This window comes from Lontra canadensis, unplaced genomic scaffold, assembly GCF_010015895.1.
Source record: "Lontra canadensis isolate GAN:19392208 unplaced genomic scaffold, GSC_riverotter_1.0 scaffold1, whole genome shotgun sequence".
Classification (NCBI taxonomy): Eukaryota; Metazoa; Chordata; class Mammalia; order Carnivora; family Mustelidae; genus Lontra; species Lontra canadensis.
In genome coordinates, this window is record NW_022630995.1 from 14,747,046 (window position 1) to 14,774,018 (window position 26,973).

General features: G+C 38.6%; 1 protein-coding gene across 6 annotated transcripts in view; it reads left to right on the forward strand.

Moving 5' to 3' along the window:
• The first annotated feature begins 3,048 nt into the window (after positions 1–3,048).
• Positions 3,049–26,973, forward strand: part of EPHA5 (EPH receptor A5) — a 342,893-nt gene continuing 318,968 nt past the window's right edge. For 2 of the 6 annotated variants that reach the window (XM_032848719.1, XM_032848873.1), the window contains exon 1: positions 3,061–3,419. In XM_032848719.1, the coding sequence (XP_032704610.1) occupies positions 3,242–3,419 (178 nt within the window). In that variant the 5' untranslated portion in view covers positions 3,061–3,241. Of the gene's footprint in view, positions 3,420–26,973 lie in introns of all 6 variants that reach the window. The other 4 variants (XM_032848637.1, XM_032848786.1, XM_032849031.1 and 1 more) reach the window with 3 other exon arrangements.

Consider the following 26,973-nt stretch of genomic DNA (forward strand, 5'->3'; position numbering starts at 1 on the left):
TCTAGTTTTCATGCAATACTGTGGTCCAATGTCAGTATGCTAAGATAGTATTTACATTCCAAGAAAACAACACAAGACCAGATATAAGTTCTCTTTTGAGACTGAGGACCAAATGAAACCATCCTAATTGCCTTGATTAACTCTTTCATTGCTGTAAGTGGGGCTCCATTTTATAGCTGTTCATTCTTTCAAGGACATATGACAAATGTTATTAAAAAAACATGATGAAGATGGCTGCTATTTAAGGTGAAGAAAATTAAGGAGTTGGCTTTCTGTAACCTTAGTCACTTAAAGAAGACTTAAGTATTTTGGGTAGGAGATAATTACCCACCATAGTGAATAGCGTCCCAAGTTTTCTTTGACATACCCAGTTTAAATTCCTTTCATCCCAATACATAAACTTATAGTTGTTAAATAATTGGTTCCAGTTTTTCATTCAGAGAATATTGCCATTGTGTTGACTGACATACATCATAAGCTATGGATACTTTGAGAAGGAAAACCAAATCACTTATTTTTGTGACAAGATCAGTCTTGATTACTTATACTCTTTGGACACTGGGAAGGATTTTAGATGAGAGACATGTGTGGGAGGGGAAGGGTTAAATATTTTTAGGGGGTGAATCTTCTTTGGGATGGAATGCCAGGCATAACAGTGAAGAGGTATGAGCTATTTAGGGAATAATGAATTTCAAATTTTAAGGTAAAGTAAAACAGAAAATTTATTTAAGATTTTTGTAGTAGAATACTTTCAATGCCAGGCTGAAGAAACTGAAAAATTCTGTACTCAACAGTAAGTAATTGGAGATAGGTGAACAGGGTAGTAACATAGAAATGCAAAGGATATGGAAGTAAAAGGAACTTGAAGATCATTTTCTCCAAATCATTTTATTGATGAGGATACTGAGACCTATAGAAGTAAAGTAGCAAGCTCAAAGTCCCCTTAAACTGCCTACGTTCCATAATAGCATTATTACGTATCCCTAGGTTTTAGATAACTTAGTTGGTATTCTGTGTAGATATTTTTAAGTAATTCAACCATAATTTGGAAGGAGGAGTTTACATTTTGAATGGTCTTCAAATAGAAATATAAAATTCAACTTTGTATCTCAACTTTCCATCAGGTTTTTTGCCAAACTGAAAGGCTGATTCACTGCCATTTCTTTAAATTCGCTTCATGCATTTGGAGCACATTATAATAGAAAGAAGCTGCTTTTAGATTTCTGGTGCCAAAACATTTCAGAAAAAAAAAAAAAAAAACAAAGATGAGCTTCCACCTCTTTATAAAATTGCATCACTGATTCTTTATTCTTTCATCTTTATTACAAATATTTAAACAGAAAACAAATGTCATCAGCTAAAGATGATGAGAAATTTGTTGACAAGACAGACTCAAGATGTCAAAGCTAGTGAGCAGACTCCCCTTCATGAGATGCGAATGCAAACCCAATCTTCACAGTAGTTACTAGACCACAAATTAAACAAGATATCTTTCTTCCAAACTCACACTTTTGGTATATGTTTTATTTGCAGTATTTACTACAATTGCCCTTCAGATGTATCTCTTTGAAAGAATGAATGAGAAAGTTGAAGAAAAAATATCAAAAGCAAGAGAATACATAATAAAGGTGAAGCATAGAAAGTCAATTCTTTTACACCAGTTTTTTGGTAATTAATTTGTAAATCTCTCAATGCAGTAGAATACACGAAATTAAAATAGTATTTTTTAAACCCTGAAATTATTTGACCCGTGCTAATTTCGCCGGAATGAATTGCCTATAGCTGCGTATCATATAATTTCTAAAGTTCTGACACATTCTATCAATGAAATTAATGAATTAAATGATCACATCGTCAAGTACCTGGCACACTACAAATATCAGTCAGTCAAATTCGTTGACTCCCTGAAATTTCAATTATAGTCACGGTGTCTATATTTAGAAATTCTACAATTTACTTCTGAAGGAAGCGTTGACTAATTATCCCATCCCAGCTGCCAAAGTATTGGAAGAATAGAAAGGGGGAGCAGCAGCGAGCGATATGGGTGTTTGGGAAACTAGCCACGGACCAGCACAGCCCGCGAAGACGTGGTTATGTGACGACAAGGTGGCTGATGCCACAAGCCCGCGATGCGCAGCAGGCACGGTGCCAAACCCAAGGACCCGCTTCTCCAAGGGCTGCCGGCGGAGCCTAAGGCTCATTTCCCTTCCTCCTCCCGGGAGCCCCGGTGTTCGCAGGCACCGTCCAGAGAATTCTTCGCCCCAATTATCCGGGCAGGAAGACGCGCCTTTCCCGGAGACCGCTAGGCAACACTCACCACGGCAGCCTCCCGACCACTTCCCTCCGCGAGTGTGTGACTTCGTCTAAGCAGCTCACACTTACAGTAGATGCTCGCTGGCGAGGCTGCGAGCAGCAGCGGGCGGGGGAGCTGGCGAGAGGAGGAGGGGGGAGGAGGGGAGGTGCAGAGCTGGGAGGCAGAGGAGACGACGGAGCTCCAGACCCAGCAGGAGCGCGCGGTGGCGGTGCAGTTTCCACCGCGTCCTCCCAGCCGCGCGCGCGCCGCCTCCTCCCCGAGCCGCGGGGACCGCCGCAGCTCCGGGCTGCTGCCGCCGGGCTCCGCGCTCCTGCCCGCTCGCCGCCGCCAGGACCTCCCCTCGTCCGCACTCAGCCCGCAGCTGTTTCCTTCTGCCAGGCTCCGAACTCTCCGGATCTTTTCCTCGGCTCGCCTCGCTCGTATTTTCTCAACTCCTTTCCTTTACCCGTAGCCACCCTGTCTTTTCCTCCTCTTTTTAGTGAGGATCTTCCTTGACTTAAGATGACTTGTCGCCCTTCCCTTCATCATTTATTTCAGCCCTGAAGACTGAAAAGGAATCTTTATCTTCCCCTCAGGGGCGTTTTAAAGACCCCAATCCTGAAAAGTCTTAAGAGGCAGAGAAGCGGGGCGCGGGACCCTCTCGACACCCTGGTGTCCGGTCCAGAACCGCGCTATCAGCCATAGCTAGTATTTAATGTAAGCCCCACCGAGGAGAAGGGAGGCAGGAGAAGGGAGGCAGGAGCCGGGAGCAAACTTCGGACGTCTCCGCGCACCCGCGGTCCCCGCATTTGGAAGAGCCGCGCGCCAGAAGGCAAGGGACCCCACGGGGAACGCGAAGGCACCGCCAGCCGCCCTCGCCCCCTCCGCGAAGCCGGGGCCGTGGACTGAGACGCGCGGGACAGCCGCGGCGGAGGCGGCCAGGAGAAGATGCGGGGCTCGGGGCCCCCGGGTGCGGGACGCCGGAGGCCCCCGGGCGACGGCGACACCCCCAGCACCCCTGCATCTCTGGCCGGCTGCTACTCCGCACCTCGCAGGGCCCCCCTCTGGACTTGCCTCCTCCTGTGCGCCGCGCTCCGGACCCTCCTGGCCAGCCCCAGCAACGAAGGTAGGTTGGGGGTGGGGACCGCAGCGACCGGGGCGGAGGGGCGAGGCGGGGCCTGGAAGTGCGGGTCGGGGCGGTCTGGACGCTGCCGCCGAGGGCGAAATCTCCCTCCGCATCGCGAATTCACATGTGTCCGGTTTCGCCAGCCTTCTCGCCCCGCTCTGCTGTTTCTGGGTGCATTGTTTGCCATTAGGTGCGGGGCGCCGGGCGGGGGACCCGCGTGCGGACCGAGGCTGTTTGGGGGGCGGGGAAGTTGCACGCGGGGGAAGGCGAGGTCCGAGACCCGCGCCGGGAGGCTGGGTGCGGCTGGTTCTCACTTGGAGCGCGTGGGGAAGTGACATTTCGGGCTTGGAGGAGTGGGAACTGTTCGAAGCTCAGCGACCACGATCTCGGGAGCGGGGGGCTTAGAAACCGTTATTTGAGGCCGGCGATGGGAAATATTGTGGGGGTGACTGGCTGCTTTTATTTTGGGGGAAAGTGCCTGCTGGAAGCTGTTATTTAGGGCATCGCCAGCTGCTATTCCGGGGTGGGTGGCGAGAGCTGTTATTTCTCGAGGGAGGGGAATGGCGAGGGACAGAAGGCGCCCCACACTGTGGCGTGCCCTTCACTTTGGGGGCTCTTCATCACATCGAGGTGAAAGTGGAAGAAGGCGGGAAGGTGGGATGCGGCGGGAGGCGGAAGGGGGGTGGAGTGTCGCTGCCAGGAAGTTGCTGCTCGAACCCAGTAGGGCTCGTGTCTCGGTGTTTGCGTGACGGAAAGCCCCGCTCTGGCCCGAGCCCGAGCCTGGAGTCCCCAGCCCTCCTCCCCACCCCCAATCCTGCGCTCCGGACTCTGAAGCCGTGTCAGCCTTCGGCTGGGCGGGAGAGTCGGCCCCGCGGGAGCAGCACCTCCGTGGCGCTCGTTGCTCCCGGAGCCGCGCTCAGTTCCCGGGCCCGCCACAGCTCGGGCGGCCGCCCGTGGCCCTGGGTCTGCTCCCGCGGCGCTGGCTCCTCTCACACCCCCGCCGCGCTGGGGCTCAGCTCAAAGGCTCGCTCCTCCGGAATGGAGGTGGGGGGTGTAGCATCTCAGATCCCGATCCGGGCTGCCGGAAGCGGTCAGCTCCACCGTGGAAACATCAAAAACCCTAACCCCCGGCTGGAATACTGGGGTTTCGATTTGAATCGGCTCCGCAAGCCACGGGTGAGGCACAGAGCCTTGGAAAAAAAAAAAAAAAAAAAAAAAATCCCTTCCACTCCTAGGACTGGGGACGCTGGACCAGAAAGATGAAGCAGCAGCCTTCGGGGTCGTGCATGTCCTCGTGACTTGCACGGGTTGTGTGGCTGCAGGGGAAGGCGCTGAGCTGGTTTAGGAGCGCTGCCAGCTCCCTAGGAACCGTGTGAAAGCGGGGCCGACTGCTACTCCCGGCCCCACCCCACCCCACCCCGTGAACTTCTCTCTTTAACCCTCACATTTATTGTTTTAAATCTGATTTAAAGATTCTATGTAGCTCAGTCTAGCTAGCTCGCTAGCTATGGTAATCTCTCATGCTTAACCCCCTCTGCATCTTTCCCCCTTCTCTGCAAAGTTGAAAAAGTGTTTGCAGTCATAGTCGTTTTATTAACCTCTCATGTTAGATTCATGATGTTAGAAGTCCCGAAGATGGTGACAGGGTTTGGAGTCCTTTTATGAACTGTCGTATGCCACCGGAAGGGGCATCCTGGTTTGGATGTAAAGAGTAACAGGGATAGTACTGTCATTCATCCTGTCCTGTTCCCATTGTATTTCATTTTTTCCCCCCAGGTGTGATGAAGGAAGTGGTTTATGTAGAGATGAAGGGGGGTAGAAGCTTTCCGTTAGGGAAGGAGGAAAAATGTAGTCTCCAGGGCCAGGACTGCGCCTGAGAGGAAGAGGCAGAGGGAATGCGAGAGAAGCTAGGAAATAGCACTGGGCTCTTAAGGTGATGTAAGCAGAGCTCAAATCTTCTGGAAGGTAGACTGGTTGATATCACAGACATAACAACCACAGGTTGTGTTGTCCTTATGCCAGCTAGTGGAACACACAGCAAAACTTTGGCCATAGTGAGGTGGGGATTGCAGGGGTCTATCACTATTTCACATAGTAGGAAATAAAATCGTATTAATATATATGATTTTACCTCATTCATTCCATTTCTACCCAACAGTTTTCCATCTTTCCATTGGTATCATCTCAGACCATTACTTCTGTTCTATAAAATGTATGCTCCCCTTTCTTTTTGTTTCTCCATGTGTTATTATAAATCAAACAATACTATATTAAGATTCTAATAATAGGAATTTATTAATTTGTTTAAAGATTCCAATTGGAGTTTTTAAGTTTGTTTTTGATTGTTAATTTCTGGAAGGTCTTTGGAAGATCAGGGGCAGAAAAATTTGATGTATGCACAGCATCCATTAATAACTTGCTGTCATATACTTTGCCTTCTGCAACCTATAGATACTTAGTGACTTCCCAGACTATAGTGTGTGTGTGCATATATATATATGGGTGCATATATATATAATATATATATATAATATGAATATACATATATATATAATATGAATGATCCCATTATGTGAGAAAAAAAATCAAGGCAGATAGACATAAATGTGACTTTACATTCACAATTTGTATTCTAGTCATTTTTAAAATTTAACTTTGGTAGACATAAATAAGCAGAACTGTACAGGAAAGGCCAAACATACATCTAGAATCTTAAACTGAGATGGAATGAATGTTAAGATATATTGGATAAAAGACAATAAGAAGAAAATGTACTCTTTAGACTGATTTCTAAGATAAGAAAAAAATACGTTGTCTTTTTACATATATTAGGCATTAATTACATGTGGAAGAAACCTTTGAACTCTGGTGTAATACAAGACACTTTTATTATAAAATAATTCAGAAGCATATTTAACAAGAAACAAGCAGGGCAAACATTAGCAAGTATATCAACAAGTGAAAATGTTAATAGATTTAATAAGTAAAGAGAGCATGTCCACTGTTATGAATATTGGAGGTGGCCCTGAACTTATTCAGTAACTGCCACTTTTTGCTGTCTGGAGATATATTTGTAAACAAGCATTATTTGACAAGTGCTTTTCGCAGCAGGGTTTCTTGGCCAATTACTGCTGAACAGCTCTGCATTGAAAATGATTCACCCGCAGTGAATCAAGCTTAATTCATTGAAGCTACAGTCAGTGATGTCCCAGTAAAGTGCTTCTGACAGTTGTCAGCACTTAGTATTCGAAAAGTCCAGTTTCTTGTTCCTGATGTTTTCTATGTTTGAGAAGGTGGGGTAGAGGGACTCTTGGGGGAAAAACACACGTACACACACACACACACACACACACACACACACACACGGTGAAGACATTTTAGGCTAAACTCTTAAAGAATCATAAAATTGTAGATGTTTCCACTGGAAAGAAAGGAAAAAAAGAGTTTGTTTTAGGGTTTTTTTTTTGGTTTATAATAGGACCAGGCCTATAAAACAAATTGAAGGACATACTAAATTTGTAAACTAAATGGCTTTGTTTTGTGGCCTTGTCATCCTGTTATAATTCATTTCCTTTTAGATAAAACGGCAGGACCCCACAGAAAAGGGTCAGTAAAATCATTCCCTCACCAGGACACTACTGAACAAAAAAAGAGAGCAATTACCCTTATTTGAATCTTAGGTGGTTAGAAGGTAGAGGCAATGAAGAGTTTGGCTTTTTGCTTTATAAAGCATGAAAGAGGGGTAAAGGGTTGACTCCTTAATTTTAAGCTTTTTTTTGAAGTAGACAAAAATCTTGGGTGTAGGGTGACAGGGTGAGAAGATTTCATTTCCTCATAGAAGACGGAGGAGAGGGTGGACAATTCCTGCATTTACAATGAAAATTTCTCCTTTTGCTGAAAATACTCTTTTTGTAATATCACTTTATTTCAATCTACATAGGATTAAAGGGTTTATTTTTTTAGACTTAGAAGCATTATTGTACTTATTGTTGTTTATATTATTAATACTCTTCTCTACAAAATGTGATCATTTAGAATATTTCTACATAAAATGTCAAAATTAGGTGATACAGCTATTTATAGACAAACATTGCCAAACTATATAATTAGATACTAGACTTTATTCAATATTGCTACTGTTGTGAAAATGACTGTGCTTAGTTACTTTCACTACATTTTTGCTGATTGACTTGACCACTTGAATCTCCTTTGTTTGGAGTGCTTTATTATTATGTATTTGCTTGAATGACTAATTAATTTCTCTTTCATTTGGAGGAAACCATTCTACCTTTGACTATAAAAATAGACTATGATGTGCATTATTATATTAACTAACTATAGCTATTTTTACTTATATGAGTCAAACTTAATGATCTTTTTTAAAAAAAATGTGCTGCTAGTATCTTAAAGACATAACTACTATAGAAAGTATTGTTAACTCTTTTTACTTCATTTTTTGCATTTAAATTACCAGATATATTTCACTTTACTAATGAGTGGTTTGATTTTAAATTAGCAGAGTTACCTAGTTATTCAAATATGATTTATGCATTTTTTACCATTTTAAAATAGTTTTACAATTGTTTTCGTAAAGCATCAAAATTAACTGAAGTTTGAATATGCATCCTTGCTTATTATAAACCATTAAAAATTGATTGCTGTATTTGTCCATTTTTCCCTTTCAGAAAGAGTAAATTTTTATTATAAAAGCGATATTCAAGCAAAAAAATGTAAATTATCACCTTAGAGACTCTGAATGACTCTTGCAGTTCTTATATCTTTGTATGTATTTATCTGTAGAGCAGAATAGCTCCTACTGGTAGCTCTACTGGGTAAACACATGTTTCGTTATTTTATCAAAATTTATGTAATCCAGTTGGTTAGGGGGTGATTTCTTTGAAGGAGTTATCCTAGTCTATTGTATACATAACACACCTAATGTATTTTTAATTCACATTAAAAATTGTATCCCAGATGTGGTGGCACACTTTTGTTTTTATGAATGTGTACAAAGTAGATTAAAAAAACGAGTTCTAAAGGTTTTGTAAATACAGATTAAAAAGTTCCATATTTTTTAAGAAGTGTAATAATATATATCTTTAAAGTAATAAACACAATGTTTTTATTCAGTAAGAAGTATTTGATATAAGAAAGATAAGAGAATCTCTGATCTACTCATAATTTTTAAAGCACTATATAGTGATTAGGAAACTCAAGATTTGAGAGTTTTTCACTGTGAAAGTCTTTTATTGGTTCCATTAAAAACATCTAAATTACAAACTAAAATGATTCACCCTTAAGTATTTGGTTTGAACTTCCAAAACAATTAGCATGAGTATTTGGAAAAGTCTCCCTTTATCATATATTTACTTTTCTCTTTTTAGTTTCTGACTATCCAGAAATTTCTTTATTCCAAGTTAATGAAATAGATTTTAAAGTGTTTGAAGAAGACAAAAAATATATTTTGCTGAAGAAAAAATGTCTAAAATTTTAAATTCAAATTTTAGAAAACAGTTCATTTTTGATAATACATTTATTAACATATACAAGGTGTCATAATGAAGAACTTTCCACAAATATAGTAGGATCAGTAATGCCACAAATTGTGCTATGAAATTGCTGTTTATAAATCAAGGTATAAATAGATAGTGGCCCAGGTATTCTTGAGTATTGAAAGGTGATTGGAATTTTCATTTTCTGACACTATAAATTTCACAGATATAGGATTCATTCATTCCATTTAATTTGATCACATAAAATCAAGAGGTAGCTTCAATTTAAAATTATATTACAGTAATAATAGAAAACAATGAAATGATTTAAAATATAATTCTAATCAATGAACTTCATGAGAAATGTAGACTTTTAAATTCCCTTTTAGCTTCTTTCATTACTATCTTAAAAAAACCTTACTTAATATCTGTTAGTGAAAGCAAAAATAAGTGAATATACAAAAAGGAAAAGCCCTGTTAAGGTACATAAATATGTGAATTGTGTCTAGAGAAATGTGGAGTGATTTTGAAAACTCTGTGGTTTAGCATAATATTTATTAACTGTCATTTAGTGTTAGTACAATTTTTAAATGCTTTTTTTTTTTAATCTTTAGTGGTTGAAAAAAACCCTAAAGAGTCATTTCTACTATTTAAAAATTGCTGGAAAATCCTTTTTAAAATGTGTGTGAGCTTTGCCTTTAGAATACCATTTTCGGTGTATTTCAGTTAAGGAAAACCTGGTAGGTTCTGTTTGTAATTAAGGTTTATTCTAGCTCTTCTTTTCCTATAGGAACTCCAGCCTTTTGTCTCTGACCAGTTTATGTGTTATTTTATTCATATCATTTAAATTGTTTCATATACTATTGAAGAGCATACAAAATTTTGTTGGTCAAAAATCAACCCTGGGTCATGCATTCTTTCCTCACGTGTTCATGGCTTTAATCATGGTGCATTCATTAAGCAGAGTGGAGTAATTTTGCCAGATGATGGTGCACATGGACACATTTAGGGGTGTGTAGAAAAATCACGGTGAGGCTGAAACAAAGAGTGGGAAGAGGTGTCAAGATGGTATCACTATGACCTTGATATTAATAATAGTGCTTGCATTTTATTTTTTAAAAATACCATTACCCCACCCCCGCCACACTTACTCTAAGTTTATATTTGTTACACTTATGCTCTGAGGATATAAATTATAGTCTAATAAAAAAAAACTCTTTAGTTTATTTTATTTCATCAAATTAGGTTTTTTTTCTTCTGTTTCTCTGTAAATTCTACTGTTTTGTTGAGTCGTGCCAAATACTTATGGTGTTAGACACCCTGCAGATTAAATAATTGGGATTAAAGTGTCTGTGATGATTCTAATTCTGTTTTAGTTGCTGGACTGCTGCCCAGGCCATCTTCCCCATCCATCACACATTTCTTCAGTTCTAACTCAACTGGGCCCATAGCTCTGTTAAGTAAGTGATTCTGGGGGAGAAAAAAAAAAAAAAATCAAAGAGCCAAAACCTGAGGGTTGAAATATTTTGCATATGCTTTGCGAGAAAATGTTCCTACTTGGAAACATGTTTCGGGCTAAGTATTGGAAGATTTAGAGAAAATACAGTCTGTTCTTTTACTCAGAAATGGGTAGTGTCTTTTTTTTTCTCTTATAATAATGTCATACTCTTATTTTTATCTGCCAAATCTCCCTTTCCCTGACCCCCACCCCCTTCCTTCAATCCCTCCTTTCCTCCTTCAGGTCCTTCCTTTACTCTCTTTCCAACCCTCCTTCCTCCCACCTTTCCTATCAGACACTCCATTCAGACAAAGTTGAAGCAAGATAAAAGGACAGTAACACATGCCTCCTATGTTCCAGTACCCCCAAGGAGGTCATGATGTCAAACTGGGTGAGAAGTAATAGTCTGTAAAATAAAGCATGGGACCCAGTCTCCAAAGGTGAAGAGCATATTGTGTCAAACTAAGTCATACATTGTTTATTTAATTCATAAATCAGAAACACAAGAATTTAAGGTGTCTCTGTGAGCTTTATGTTTCTTATAAGATAGCTCACTTTCTTTACACCAGCTGTAACTTCCTGTTCCAGGATGCTTGTTAATGTCTTTTCTGTGGAAAGACAAACTCAGCAGGTAGATCTGGCTGGCACTGGTTCAGCCCAGCAGTCCTCAGCAGGAGCTTTCTCTGTGAGCCAAATTTTGGCCTTCTCGAACTAGCTGAACAGGTGAGGCTGGCCACCTGGTCTTGTGGAAGATAGCAGTGGACTCTCTCTTCTCCCTCAAGAGTTTTACCCTGGGCAGTGTAATGAGGCTTCTACAAGGGTATACAACTAGCCTTGTGAGAAAAGCAGAAAATCCTTAGAAACTTCTGTGTCTGAAGGACTTGAACCATGTCCAGTTTCAAACCATCATATTTGGCTTCTCTGGAAGGGAGTGGGGAACAACTAACAATAGAACCACGTAATCTTAGAGAACTGGAGTCACTGTTTTTTGATTTAAGCTTATGAAACACAAGTTGAAAAATGATGAAATGTTATAGAATTATGGAAAAATAAGCAAAAACAGGAACACTGACTTTGAAATTCAAAAACAAACTAGCCTTGTTTTTGTTTTTTATTTGTTTGTTTTTGTTTTTGTTTTGTTTTTGGCTAATCTCCATTGCTTAACAGCCCTAAATTCTGTGGACGCTCACTCAGTTTTCCTTTTTTTTCTTTTTCTTTTTTTTTAAACCTCAGTTCATTTATTTGTAATTGGTACTGCCTACTTTACATAATTGTCCTGTAGAACAAACAAAATGAAACAACTTTCTAATTGGTAGAGAACGTCACAAATGAAAGTTCTGGGAGTCTGCCCGATTAACACTCCACGTAGTGCATGCCTGTGCACACCTCACTTGCTGAGTAAGGATCAGGATACAGGAAAGCACTGTGTGCAGCAGTTCTGTTTTTAAACTTATATGATGAGATATTTTTATATTCCTTAAGAAAAAGAATATAAAAATATCTTACCTTTGCAAATATAACAGAATTATGGCTTTAGTGAACACTTCCTTAGTGCCTTAATAGCATGGAAGTGGCCTATGTCCTTGAAGGCCCAGTAGCTTAATTTTAATTAACTTCACGATAATTGTACTTCGTACTGGGTAGTGCAGAGTGAGGAGATGTAAACACCATGAAATGAGCTCTATCACACATTAGTGGTCTTGAACCATCTACCTCAGATTCCACATAGTTAAAATGAAGTGTTAACACACACTCATAGGGTTGTTGTGGAGATAAAATAAGAATGTATATATGTTGCCTAATGAAATTCCTAGAGCAGAGCAGGTATACACCAGATGTAAGCCCCTCTATTTCCCCCACTACTAAATACAGGCTGTTTGAGAGAAGATTTCACAATCACAGGTCATCAACTCACTTGCCCTGGATGATTAAAGGGAAACTGGGACAGAGAACAATCTAAAAAAAGAATTGCATGTGCAAAATTTCCATAGAGCTAACCAGGATAGAAATCAATGACATGATGTGGTCTGAATTTTCTGCTGGTTTCCTCATTATTGCTTTTGAACACTGGGATCTGATTAGGAAATAGAAAACCACAAGTATAAGGGTCATGGGTTGTAAATGTTGCATTTTACCTCATTATTCCCCAGGTAGAGGTCACAGTTTGCTTACTGGCCACAAAATGTATCAAGAGATATCTTCAAATATTTTAGATATTTAATCCTAGCATAGTATTTTGTTAGTTTTACCTGGTTGACAGATAGATAGGATGGATAGGATGGATAGATAGTTGTTGAAATGACCCAGTGGATAGGTGGGAGAATTAAATTCTTAGAAGTTTCCTAAAAAAGATATCTGACATTATAATTTGACATCACTCTTTTAGTCTGAAATATATGATTTTCTGGTCTGTTTAATTATATTCAGAATTTGAAACAGTACTGGGAAGTATAATTTATTTTTATATTTTCAGAAAGATTTTAATATAATTCTGTGAAGGCTTATCCTTTTACATAGGTTAACATAAACAAGTGTAAGGAAGTTTAGAATGTACTGTATTTAGAACTGCTTATGAAATGTAGGATTCTATTTACATACTAATGAGTAGACATACCTGTATACCATAATTATAGCTAACATTGATTATTGACATACCATGTGCCAGACATTTTACTAAGTAGTTTACATATATATATCGATTTCTTTTCCCCAAAACAAGCTTAGGAAATCATGTAATAATAACAGTAATAATAATAATTATTATATTTTCATTTTACACATGATGAAAATGAACAGGGAATGGTTAAATAACTCACCCACAGTTGCAAATCTGAAAGTGGTAGAAATCTGCATTCAAACCCAGGTAGTCTGACTGCAGCACAGCTCTTAACAGCTCTTCTAGACCAGGAGATACTGTTGACTAAAGTCCTCCAGACAGCCACAGTCACTCTTGCTCTCATCATCTAAGTAATGGCTCATTCCACTGAGAATGGGAAGTATAGTAAAAGTGCATACAGAACTACATTACAGTCCAGAACATATTTTCTGAGCAGTTCACTTGCAGCTCCCTCCTTTTTTTCTCCCCTCAGTAAATATTTGATCAGCTGCTTGTCCTAAGGCTCTTATGCTCTGATATACTCCATGTTGACATCTCACTTTTCCATTGCCCTGAACCCTGCTAGCACAAGGCAAGATCTCTTCCCACACATTGCTTCCATTTCAGGGCATGCATTCTTTACTTTTTGAGTTGTTTTCTCTTATTTTAGTATATAAGCGAGCCAGTTCTCAATCCCTAGTCCAGGCTAAACTGTAGACTCAGGTTTCTATACCCGAAATCCCATTAAGGAATTCTCTTGGAGGAGTGATGGCTCTAAGATGGTGACATATGTAGTTCCTGACTTCTGCTTCCCTCACAGGAAGCATAACTAACTATTCAAGAACAAGACACCACTGAGAGAATCCTAGAACATGGGTTGAGGTGGAAGCACCTCTACACATCACAGAGAGCAAGACATACTACACTAGAAGGGTTAAAGAAGCATCTATACCTTGACCACATTGCCCCTCTCCAGTGCAACACAATGCAGAGAGGTCTCCCCTGGCTCTGGTTCTTCCGGTGGGGAAAGACAACACAGAGGAGACAATACTCCCCCAGGATTGTGAGTCACTTTGTAAGAGCTCTTGCTCTGATCTCACACCATGGAAATTACAGGAGAATCTGTGGGGTTCAGTCACGGGGAGTTTTACAGCCTTGGGGAATGGGGGTGGGGCTTACAACAACCAGCACATGGATCATGACAGATGAAGTTCATACCTGTAGTGCCCAAGTAGTAATCCTAACCAGATGCTGATCTGCTCATCTGCAGAATCAAGTCAGAGGCTTACTCTGACTAGGAAACAGGGTAGGGAGCTGTCTGCCTGATTTGGATCCTCCAAGGAGAAGTTTTGGCAGTCCTGCAGCCCAGTTTGCCCATACCATTCAGTGGTTCTGAATCACAGCCCCATCTTCTGCGGAGAGTGTCTTATGGCCCCATCTGTCGAGAAGGACTAGAGACAACACCCAGGAGGCTGTGTGGCCCAGATCAGAGCTCATGCTTCAAATCAGGTAGGCAAAGCCAATAGTTTGCAGAGCAAAGCCAGTGGTTCTGTTCAGTTTAGAAACTTTGGATGTAGGTCTGCTTGAGTTAAGATGACAAACAAAGGACTTTACTGAATTTAGAGATATTTCTTCCACTGTACCCCAACAGGGAATTTAATTTGTGTTTCTGCTCAGTGCTGAATACATCCTTCAACCTGTCCAACAAGGCAACCAAATTGGAGCACACAGGAAACTGTACAGCCCATCCAATAGCCCAGCATACAGTGGCATTTGAACAAGGAACACAACCCGTGTCTTTCCCCATTTATAAAGCAAAACCAGTGGCCTTATTTGATGAAGGAATTCAGTACCCAGTCATACCTAATTCAAGTATGCAAACAATAACCTGTACGTCCCTTGGTCTTGTCCTTCCCGAGTAGGGAAGCAAATTCATAGTTCCATCTACTACTAAATATTGTGCCCAGTCCTGACTGTCTAGTAAGCCTTACCAGAGATCCAGGCAACTGTGGAGATCATCCAACACTCTTATGTGAAAAACAAAGGCAGCAGTCCTTTCCAGCTATTATCAACCAACAGTACAACTCCCATCCCTTTCTTACAGCTCAAACAGTTCCCTCTCCCAAAGTAGACCATGATAGAAAACTTTGCCCGTCCAGGGACATTACCAGCACACACCCAAAAACTCCAGCTGAGCTGACTGGTGAAGAAACTGCATCTGTCAGAGCAAACCTCTAAAATCTGGAAGAGGAGCCTGTTACTTAAATGTGCAAATACCAATATAAGGAGTCCAGGATCACCAAAAAAAAAAAAAAAAAAAAAAAAAAATCAGTTTAATATGACACCACCAAAGACATCTAATAAAGCTTTAATAACTGACCCTAAAGAAATGGGGATCTGTGAACTGTCAGACAAATAAATCAGAGTAATCCTTTTAAGAAAGTTTAGTGAACTATAAGGAAACACAAATGAAATTAGGAAAACAATTCATGAATGAAATAAGTTTGACAAGGAAAGAGAAACCATCAAAAGCGAACAAAAAACACACAGACTTTCTAGAATTGAAAAATACAAAAAGTGTACTGCAGAATTCAATAAAAATTCTGAAAAGTAGACTCAACCAGAAGGGGAAAAAATCAGCAACCTAGAAGATAAGACATTAGAAATCACTCAGTCAGAGGAGGAAAGAAAGAAAGAAAGAAAGAAAGAAAGAAAGAAAGAAAGAAAGAAAGAAAGAAAGAAAGAAAAGAGAAGAGGGAGGGAGGAAGGAAGGAAGGAAAAGAAGAACTCATACAAGAATTATGGGATACAATGAAAAGAAACAATATTCACAATATGGGAATTCCAGAAGACAATAAGGGACAGAATATATATTTAAGTGATAACAGATGAAAACTTTCTGAAGTTGCAGAGAGAAGTAGACATCCAGGTTCATGAGGCCCAAAAGACTCCAAATAGATTGAATCCAAATAGGGCTACACTGAAACACATTATAATTAAATTTTTAAATACTAGGAAATAATTTTAAGAGTAGGAGAAGAAAAGAGAGAAGTTTCATACAAGGGAACACCCATAAGACCTTCACCAGACTTCTCAGCAGAAACTTTTCAGGTCAGGAAAGGTGAGACATTCAAAATATAGAAAGAAAATAACTGTCAACCAAGAATTCGTATATACATGATGAACCTGTTCTTCAGAAACAAAGGAGGGATAAAGACTTTCTCAAAAAAACAGAGGAAGGAACTGAGGAAGTTTATTACCACCAGACTTGTCCCACAAGAAATGATAAAGGGAGTTATGTGAGTGGAAGTAAAAAGATGCTAATTAACAATGTAAAAACACAAAAAAATTGTGTAAATTTCACTGGTAATGGTAAATATATAGTCACAGATTCTGCAATATCATAATAATGGTGTATAATTCGCTTACAACTTTAAAAGATTTTTTAAGAAATATAAATAACTACAGTAATCTGTTATTAGTTATGCAATTAAAATAACATAAATTGTAGCAACAATAATCTAAAATGTGAGGGAAAAAGAAATAAGATTATAAAGTTTAGAAATTACATTGAAGTTAAGTTGTTATCAGTTTAAAATATGTTGTTATAACCTTAAAACAGTTTATGTATACCTCATGGTAACTTCAAGGGAATATCCTGTAGTAATTGCCCAAAAGAACATGATAATGAAGTTAAAGCATGCTGATACCAAAAGACATCAAGATCACACAAAAACGTAAGCGAAACAAGGAAAATGGATCTATAAAGCATTCAGAAATTAACAAAAGGGCAGTGGTAAGTCTTTACCAATCAATATAGGCATACCTCAGAGATCTTAGAGGTTTGGTTCCAGGCCACCACAATAAAGCAAATAACACAATAAAGCAAGTCAAATGATTTTGGGGGGTTTCCCTGGATATACAGAAGTTATGTTTATGTAGTTCATTAAGTGTGCAATAGCATTAGGTGTAAAAAACAATGTATACACCTTAATGAAAAATACTTTATTGCTGATCATCATAAGAGCATTCAGTAAGTTATAATCTTTTTGCAGGTGAAGGGTCTTGTCTAATGCTGGTGGCTGCTGACTGATCAGGGCGATGGTTGCTGAACGTCAGAATGGCTGTGGTAATTTCTTAAAGTAAGACAAACAGTGAGGTTTACCACATCAATGAATTCTTCTTTTCACAAATTATTTCTCTGTTGCGTGTGATGCAGTGTGATAGCATTTTATCCACAGCAGAACTTCTTTCAAAATTGGAGCCAATCCTCTCAAATCCTGCCGCTGCTTTATCAAGTAAGTTTGTGTAATATTCTTGACTGTAGTCAGCAGTCTTCAGAGTATCTTCACCAGATATCCCAAGAAATCTCTTTCTTTGCTCATTCATAAGAAGCAGTTCCTCATTCCTTCAAGTTTTATCATGAGGTGGCAGCAATGCAGTTACTTCTTCTGGCTTTACTTCTAATTCTAGTTTCCTTGCTATTTCCACCACATCTGGCATGCCTTCCTCCACTGAACGTTTAACTCCTCAAAGCTGTCCATGAAGGTTTGCAATCAATTTCCTCCAAACTCCTGTGAATGTTGATGCTTTGACTTCTTTCCATGAATCACAAATGTGCTTAACAACATCTAGAATGGTGAATCCTTTCCAGAAAGCTTTCAATATACTTTGGCCAGATACATCAGAGGAATCACTATCTTTGGCCTCTACAGCCTTATGACATGTATTTCTTGAATGATAAGACTTGGAAGTCGAAATTTTTCCTTGATCCATGGGCTGCAGAATGGATGTTGTGTTATTATCAGGCATGGAAATGGGATTAATTTCATTGTACATCTCCATCAGGGCCTTGAGTGATCTCATGCGTTGTCAATGACCAGTCGTATTTTGAAAGAATTTTTTTTTTCTGAGCAGTAGAGCTCAACAGTGAACTTAAAATATTCAGGAAGCCATGCTGCAGACAGATGTGTGTTTGTCATCCATACTTTGTCGTCCCATTTCTAGAGCACAGGCAGAGTAGATTTGGCATGATTCTTAAGATTTCTAGGATTTTCAGAATGGTGACTGAGCATTGGCTCTAAGAGATACTCCCTACAAGGGAGTCAGCCTCGCCTGTGTAGCTTCCAGGCCAGGCATTGATTTCTCCTCTCTAGCTATGAAGGTCCTAGATGACATCTTCTTCAATATAAGGCTGTTTTGTCCACACTGAAAATTTGTTGCTTAATAGGCACTTCTACTGCTCAGTATAGCTAGATCTGGATAACTTGCTTCTGCTTCTGCATCCGCACTTGCTGCTGTACTTTGCACTTTGATGTTATGGAGATGGCTTCTTGGCTTATACCTCATGAAACACTCTCTGCCAGCTTCCAATTCTTCCTCTGCAGCTTCTTCACCTCTCTCAGCCCTCAGGGAATACAAGGAGTTTTGACTTTGCTCTGGATTACAGTTTTATTTAAAGAACCTTTATGACTGGTTTAATCTTCTATGCAGATGCCTAAAATTGTTCTTCATATCAGTAAAAAGGCTGTTTTGCTTTCTTATCATCCCTGTCTTCACTGTATAGTACTTTTTTATTTCCTTCAAGGGCATTTCTTTTGTAGTCACAACTTGGTTAGGACTTTTGTACAAGAGACCCAGCTTGTGGACTGTCTCCACTTTTGACATGCCTTCCTCATTGAGCTTAATCATTTTTAGCCTTTGATTTAAAGTGAGAGATATATGGGTTCCTGGGTGTGCCATCTTATGTGGGTGTGGTTTGTGGCAGTCCAGAATAATAGCAATAGTAACATCAAAGATCACTGCTCACAGATCACCATAACAAATATAATAATGAAAAAGTTCGAGATATTGCAAGAATTACCAGAATGTGACACGAAGACAGAAAGTGAGCAAATGCTGTTGACAAAATGCTGCTGTGGGCCCCTGGCTAAGTCTCTCATGATCCCAGAGTCCTGGGATGTCCTCCTGCCTCTGGATCCCTGCTCTGCAGGGAGCCTGCTTCTCCCTCTGCCCCTCCCCCCACTCATTCTCTCAATCTCTCTGGCTCTCGTACTCTCTCTCTCTCAAATAAGTAAATAAAATCTTTTAAAAAATTTGTAATTGGGGCGCCTGGGTGGCTCATGGGTTAAAGCTTCTGCCTTTGGCTCAGGTCATGATCTCAGGACCCTGGGGTCAAGCCCCGCAACAGCCTGCTGCTGGCAGGCAGCCTGCTTCCTCCTCTCTCTCTGCCTACTTGAGATCTCTGTCTGTCAAATAAATAAAAAAAATCTTTAAAAAAATGTAATAAATTATTTTTTTAAAAAATGTCGCTGATAGACTTGCTTGGTGCAGGGTTGCCACAAATCTTCAGTGTGTGAAATATGTAATATCTGCAATGCACAATAAAGAGAAGTGCAGTAAAATGAGGTATGTCTGTAGTGACATATGTCAATTATTTCTCAATAAAACTGAGAAAAAAAAAGGTATACTAAAAAAGAAAAAAAGAAACCCTCCCTAAGATCATTACCCCTTGCTCTCTTAGGAATAGAGGGCAGTTTTAAAAATGCTCTTTTGGGAGCACCTGGGTGGCTCAGTGGGTTAAAGCCTCTGCCTTCAGCTCAGGTCATGATCCCAGGGTCCTGGGATCGAGCCCCGTATCGGGCTCTCTGCTCAGTGGGGAGCCTACTTCCTCCTCTCTCTCTGCCTGCCTCTCTGCCTACTTGTGATCTCTCTCTCTCTCTGTCAAATAAATAAAATCTTAAAAAAAAATGCTCTTTTGCCTTTACTCGTGGTATTATATTTTTTAGGCAATACTACTACTTGTAACAGGTGAGGGGACTGAAAACTTCAGTGAAAAATGCATCTACCTTTGTCTTTTATCCCAGCCAACCCCTTGGATGCTGTTTTTTTTTTTTTCCTTTTTATATGCACAGTTATTTCAAATATTTTGTAATCACTTTTATGTAGTTTATATTATTACTCTATGGTTTACCAAATGTTCTAACCTATATTATTTTATGAGAATCTCATTAAAAAAGCCTATAGGATAGATTAGATAAATCATTTTCATCAACACAGGAATCAAGACAAGAAAGTTTGATCTATTAAGAAAACAGGGGTGGTGGGTTGCTCAGTGCCTTCAGCTCAGGTCATGATCCCGGGGTCCTGGGATCGAGCCCCATGCTCAGTGGGGAGTCTGCCTCTCCCTCTTGCCTCTGCTGCTCTGCCTACTTGTGCTCTCTCTGTCTCTCTCTGTCAAATAAATAAATAAAATCGTTTTTGTTTTTTTTTTTAAGATTTTTATTTATTTGACACAAGCAGGCAGAGAGGCAGGCAGATCTTAAAAAAAAATTCAGGACTAGTTGTAAAGCATAAAACCAGGACTCCACTTCAGAAGGCAGTATAAGAGGGTTGAAAGGGTGTAGGCTGTGGAGCCTGGCTGATCTACTTAGAGCTGGGTGATTTAGGCAAAGCTAGAAAACCTCCCTGGCCATATGCTTTCTTGTTTGTAAAATGGAAATATTAATACAAATATTGCAAAAATTAATACTGAGAAAAATCAATTAAATATTTGTTAAAAGTTCTGGTACATAATAAACATTATATGTGTTATATATTACATGTATGAAAAAAATAGTGTGGGTTGGTACACTGATATTTAGCAAGGGCTAATTTTCTACATTAGTGAGTACTGTCTAGTATTTATTGTAAATGGAAATACCAGAGAAAAATACTAGATTTGGTGAAGCAGCCCTTGTTTACTTCCTGGGTAAATCCTTTAGTAGCTCTGCAGTGAGCTCATGCTAAAATCTAAACTCCTTGAGCCTAACTACAAAGCTTTTGGTGAGGGGCGCCTGCGTGACTCAGTGGGTTAAAGCCTCTGCCTTATGCTCAGGTCATGATCCTGGGGTCCAGGATCGAGCCCCACATCAGGCTCTCTGCTCTGCAGGGAGCCTGCTTCCTCCTCTCTCTCTCTGCCTGCCTCTCTGCCTACTTGTGATCTCTGTCAAATAAATAAATAAAATATTAAAACAAAAAACAAAGCTCTTGGTGATTTGCTTCTGGGCCACCTCTCCTGCTGCTTCCCTGCCCCCACTCTGCATTCCCCCACTCTGCCTTCCCAGTCTCCTGAGTGGGAGACTTGCTTTTAATGCAGTTGGATTTTGTGTGCTTGGTACGCAACACTCAGCTCCTTCCTTCACCTAAGTAATTTGATCATTATGCCTAGGTATATATGGCAGGACCCTTCCCCAACTTCTCCAAGATCTTGTGCCAATTCTCATTTCATATGTAGCTTATCACACTGAACCAGAATTGAATTTTTCCTTGTTTGTATAGTTCTGATATTTGATCAGAATAGAAATCACTGTAAAAAGTAAAGGTTAATCAGAGAAAAATTCTTTTCTGTACTGAGAATTTGCTACTACCAGAGATAGTATGATTTGCCAACCAAAGCAAGTTAATTTCCAGATAACTGGCAGTAGAGCTATTATTTTTCTTTACTACATGCATCAGTATGAGGAAAGATTTGTCTTTCTGTAAACTTATTGTGAGCAAACCCCAATGTCTGACATTCCTTATGCGATATCATCAAAGTATGTTATATTCTATGAATTTATTCTTAGTGAATAAATTTTAATAAGTCATGTCTTTGTTTCTTTAAAGACACTGCTTTTAACCATGACCAGTCTGAGCTCATTACTGTTTTATTAGTAGAGTCAATGTAACTCTTTTCCTAAATTCGTAATTATTAGAGTTTAGAATCTCTGGTATTATAGAGTCTTTTTCTGAACTACAAAATTGCCAACTAAAAGATTGTATGATTTTGCCAACCCAAACAAGTTAACACCGAGAAATTTGGCAGTAGAATACTTCATTTTAAATGACCAAAAACATCAATGAGAAGAAAGTTCTACTGATTAGAACATGACTAGAAAATAATTAGTAGATATCCTGTGGTCCCTATCCCTTTGTGCTTTCATCAGCTATGGCTTCTTCCCCCTCCTTCTTTCTTATGAGAAAGTCTCAGAATTCATATGAACTGAGCCACTATCAACCAACGTAAATTTTTTTTTTTTTGCTTTAAGTGTGATTTGATTTTACCTCTAGAAAAACAATTAATATAAAATACCTGTTTCTTAATGATTTAAATTTCTTGGGAGGGGATGGATTTATTCTTTCGCTTATTCTAGATTTCCTGGATTATTTAGACTGTCACTTACTTTATGAAGTACTTTAGATTTATAACCTGATAGGAATTCTTAATATTGCAAGGGAAATGGGTAACATCTACCATGTGAATAGAATGACATTAAAAAATAAACTTATTAAAGAAGAAAGTTTAGAATGTAAAGATGAATGGCTTTTTAAGTAGAGTTCAATTCGTGTTTCGTTAGTGTATTTAATTCTAACCAGTAGCTAGTTAGTATATTTAAAGAATTATCCCTTTTGAACATATTTTTATTTATTCTAAAAATTCTAGCAAATAATTCAGAAATATCAGTGTGTTAATATTGTATTCTACTGAGCCAAGAATCCTTCAAAGTGAATCTTTCTCTAGATGGGAGGAATAATAATGATAATTGCTGTGAAGACTATTACCACATAATTTCTAACTCTCAACAACAACCCTGTGGACTGGTATTATTATTCCAGTTTATTAATGGGAGATTAGGTTTGGAGGAAATTAAGTAACATGTATTCGGTTACACACAAAATAAACGGACAAGATGGGAGCCAGAAATGTTTGATGGTGAACATCTTGATTATACCCACTATGCTAGAGATTACATTCATGTAAATGTACTTAGTATTATGATTTATACTTTATTTATGCATGTAATTTTTCAAGGATGGAATCATGTTTTATTAAAAAATCACATTTGTGAGAAATTCAATTAATATAAGAATAATACAAATACAGGCAATGTGTAGAGAAACAGGGAACACTTTTATCAAGAAAATCTCACTACCATCAATGTTAGAGCAATTGGATTGAAATATTTATGTACAAGCTTTCTGTTATATAGTTATCATTTCCTGGTAGAAAACCTTTCAGTTTACATCAGGAAAAAACTTGTTTTTTTCCTGACTTTGGAATTTCAGAGAAGCTGGCCACAGTGGTATTTCTGTTTGTGGTATTGAGCAATGGCATGAATAGTAGTCTTAACAATTTTTCAAAATGCACAGAATTGATTTGCATTTAATAGGTTTTTAATATGAGTCATTGTTGAAAACCAAGGACATAATATTAGTGGTGGTTTTCAAACTCTCTCTCTCTCTTTTTTTAAAGAAGCAGAAATTCATTCAGAAGAATCACTGTGGAAGCTCAATATATGAAACTGATAACAGAGTTGTTGGGTTTCCTGGCTGTGTTTTTACGTCTCCCTCCCTTCATCTGTTTGTGCCTCTAAGATATCTCTTTAGAACCACAGAGGCATCATGACTTCAGTGTGAGAACCACTCTGTTAAAATATAAAAAGAATTTTGCATGGAACATCAGTATACTATGATCCTGACTTGTAGCTTTCTGACAATCTAGATTAAAAAAAAAACAAATTATAATAGGAAGTAATGTTTACTTTGAAGATTTATTTATATTTCAGAGTGAGAGAGAACGCACTTAAATAGATGTTAAATAAATATTTGCTGAATGAGTTTACCCTCATTCTTTGATAGTGCCGTATTCCATATACCTGGAATAGAAGTTAAGGCAGTGAGCTAGACTTTTTCCTCAGTTGTTTATGCATTTTATATATATATAGGATTGTATAAGGATGCAGAGAATACAAAAACTATTCACCAATGACTTAAGATGTTGAGTGCTTGCCTTTTAAATGTTTGGGAAGGAAGTTTCAGGGGAGAAGTTTGGTGATTTGGGTTCAGTGGCTTCATGATGTTAGGAGTAGAATCATTGCGGGGTTTTTTTGGCCTTACTCTCAAGCTTATTGTCTCATGATTGTGAGAAAACTGATGCATCTCCAAGCTTCTCATGCAGTTCAGAACTAGAAGAGAAAGAGAAAAGCCAAGAACCATTCCAACAGCCCTATTCCTTCAGCTAGGACAACAAAAATTTCCCAGGCACTGGAAGGTAGATTTCTATTTATGTCTTATTAGTGAGACCTATGTAACAAGGCCACCAGACCCAGGGAAGGCGAAGATCATAGTGACATGATTGTCATTATTGCTCATGACCTGTCATACGGTACTAGACACATCACCACTCCAAACACAGTAAGAATCTGATACCAAGGAAGGAGAAAGAATGTGAATATTTAATAGCCATAAAAAGCATCTTTGAGAATACCACAGAAAATGTAAAACACTTTCACTTTATCTCTTTTTTTCACTTTTCCTTTCTATACTTTGACTTTGTGAAAGGAGAAATCGCTAAGTGCTGAGGTTATATTTTGACCAACAATAGACTCTTGAACAAAAATGATTGTTGCGAGATCATCGATCTTATACCTTGCTAAGATATATAATTAATTGTATTCAATAAACTGACTTAAAAATTACTTTCTTGTCATCATGAATGCTGCTAGCTATTTTGAGATGGATAACTATGGCTAGGTCATAAGTAGTAAAATGTTTATATTCAGCGACCTAAAATTATTGGCCACAAGTTTTGTTGATACTTCTGTCTGTATTGCTGTACATTTTAACTAGGTTTTCATGATAAATGGCTACTCAAAGATTTTTTGTAATATAATTTTTTCTATTTTAGATAATAATTTTGTAGGGTTTACATCAGCATTAAATTTTAATTAAGCTGTAAGACTGACATAAGCATAATGACTGAAGTTGACAGCAGAAATTTGAGTCACTTATCATTTTACAAAAAGGGCTATTGGACTACTCAGTTTTTTACTCATTTTTTTGGAAATGCCATCACCTTAAAATGCATACTGTGAATTTGTGCAAGTTTCTGTTTTAGTTCATGTTCAGATCCAATCATCATTTATCCTGCCCTGAAGGCTTGAAAGCTAATGATTATATAGATTGTTTTGTAGTTTGTGGTATTTCAGTCAAGCATTAGGGATAATTAGGGACTGGGGTAAGGATGCATTCAAAACAAAGAATCAGCTTTCTATATATTTTTCATTCCATGTTTATGTGCTTTTTGTCATCTAAGGACAAAGTTCATGTATTTGAACAAATATATGCCCTGTTTTGCCCCCGATTAACATGTGTAAAGCATAATGAATAATAAAATTAAAAATTAGGAAAAGAGGGACGCCTGGGTGGCTCAGTTGGTTAAGCGGCTGCCTTCGGCTCAGGTCATGATCCCAGCGTCCTGGGATCGAGTCCCACATCGAGCTCCTTGCTCGGCAGGGAACCTGCTTCTCCCTCTGCCTCTGCCTGCCTCTCGGCCTACTTGTGATCTCTCTCTCTCTTTCTCTCTCTCTCTGACAAATAAATAAAATCTTTTAAAAAAAATTAGGAAAAGAGGGTTCATAATTATTTTGTTCTTTTCACTTTCAGGGATCTTGTAACTTAGTTGAATCTTTGGAAATTTGATACTAAATTAGTAACACTGCAAACTAGTTGGAAATTTGATACTAAACTCTAATTTTCTCAGGAAAAACTAATGTCTTTTCTGTTTAGGTTAATATATGTGAAGATTTCCATCTTATATACAGTACTCTTAAAATTTTATGGTAGACGCTGGGTTCTGTAGCATACTATTCACAATTCATTGATTTAATAAAACTTGTTGAGATATAGGGGTTAAGAGTTTCAAAGGAGTAAACCTTTGGATTCAGCAAGTCCAACATTGGACAGGTGTGATATAGAAGCAAAAGAAAGAGCTTTGGAGTTAGATAAGACTTGGATTTATATTCCATCTATGTGCTTATTAGCTCTGGGACCTTGGACCACTGCCCTATTTAACTTTTCTCAACTTCAAATTTCCTTATCTGAAAAACAGGGGAAAAACATACCAAAGGATCATTGTTAAGACTAAGTGATATATGTATATTAAGCACAGACATATAATTTTATTAGTTTCAATCACTAATATTACAGATACAAAAATTGAGTCCCTCAAAGTAAATTCATTTCTATAAGCTTACATAGTAGCAAACCAGAACCATAGACTTAATATTCTCTGTGCAGTGAACCATTCAAAAAGTGAATTGTGAATAAGCACATTCATTTCAAGTATTGAAGATTTACACTATTTGGTAAGGAATAGCTTCTTACATATACAGTGTGATGTGGAACCGAGTAGCTATTAAATGTGTGTATTCTGTGATGTGATGATTTTCAAGCCTGTTATGTCATTTAATGTTGACTTTTCTCTTTAGAATAAAAACAATATGTAAAATTTGACAAGTTTGGTTACCACACCTGACAAGGTAGCTGCTGAAAACCATATGGTTTTGGTCTTTTCATGCCATGTGTCCTGTAAATGTAGCAGACTGCTCATTAGTCATAATTTAGCTGTCAGTGGATTTCAGTGTTACCTGTGCCTAAAAACTTTGTATGGAATAACCAGTGGATACTAATTCTAAATCCTCCTTTACAATTTTAGAGTTTAAAAACTTTTCAGAAATCTTTAGTTTATATTTCTTATTAAGTTTTGCTTCTTTCGGAGTTTTATGCTTTGTAATATGAAATTCTACTGCCTAATTTTCAAAGAGCAGAGGCTAAAACTCTTTATGATGATGAAAAATATTTTGAAACAAAATGAACAAAAAGAAATAAAAATAACAAAATGAGCAGAGATGAAAGTATTTTGAAACAATTAAAGGCAATAGTTGTTCTACAGAGTCAACAACTAAGCATAATATATTAACATTGAAAGGGACATCAAAGGTCATTTTTTTTTTTTTTTAGAGAGGGGGTGACAGGGACAGCAAGAATCCTGAGCGAGCTCCACCCCCAACGGGGAGCCCAACACAGGGCTCCATATCTTGACCCTGAGATCATGACCTGAGCTGAAATCAAAATTTGTACTCTTAACCAACTGAGCAACCCAGGCAC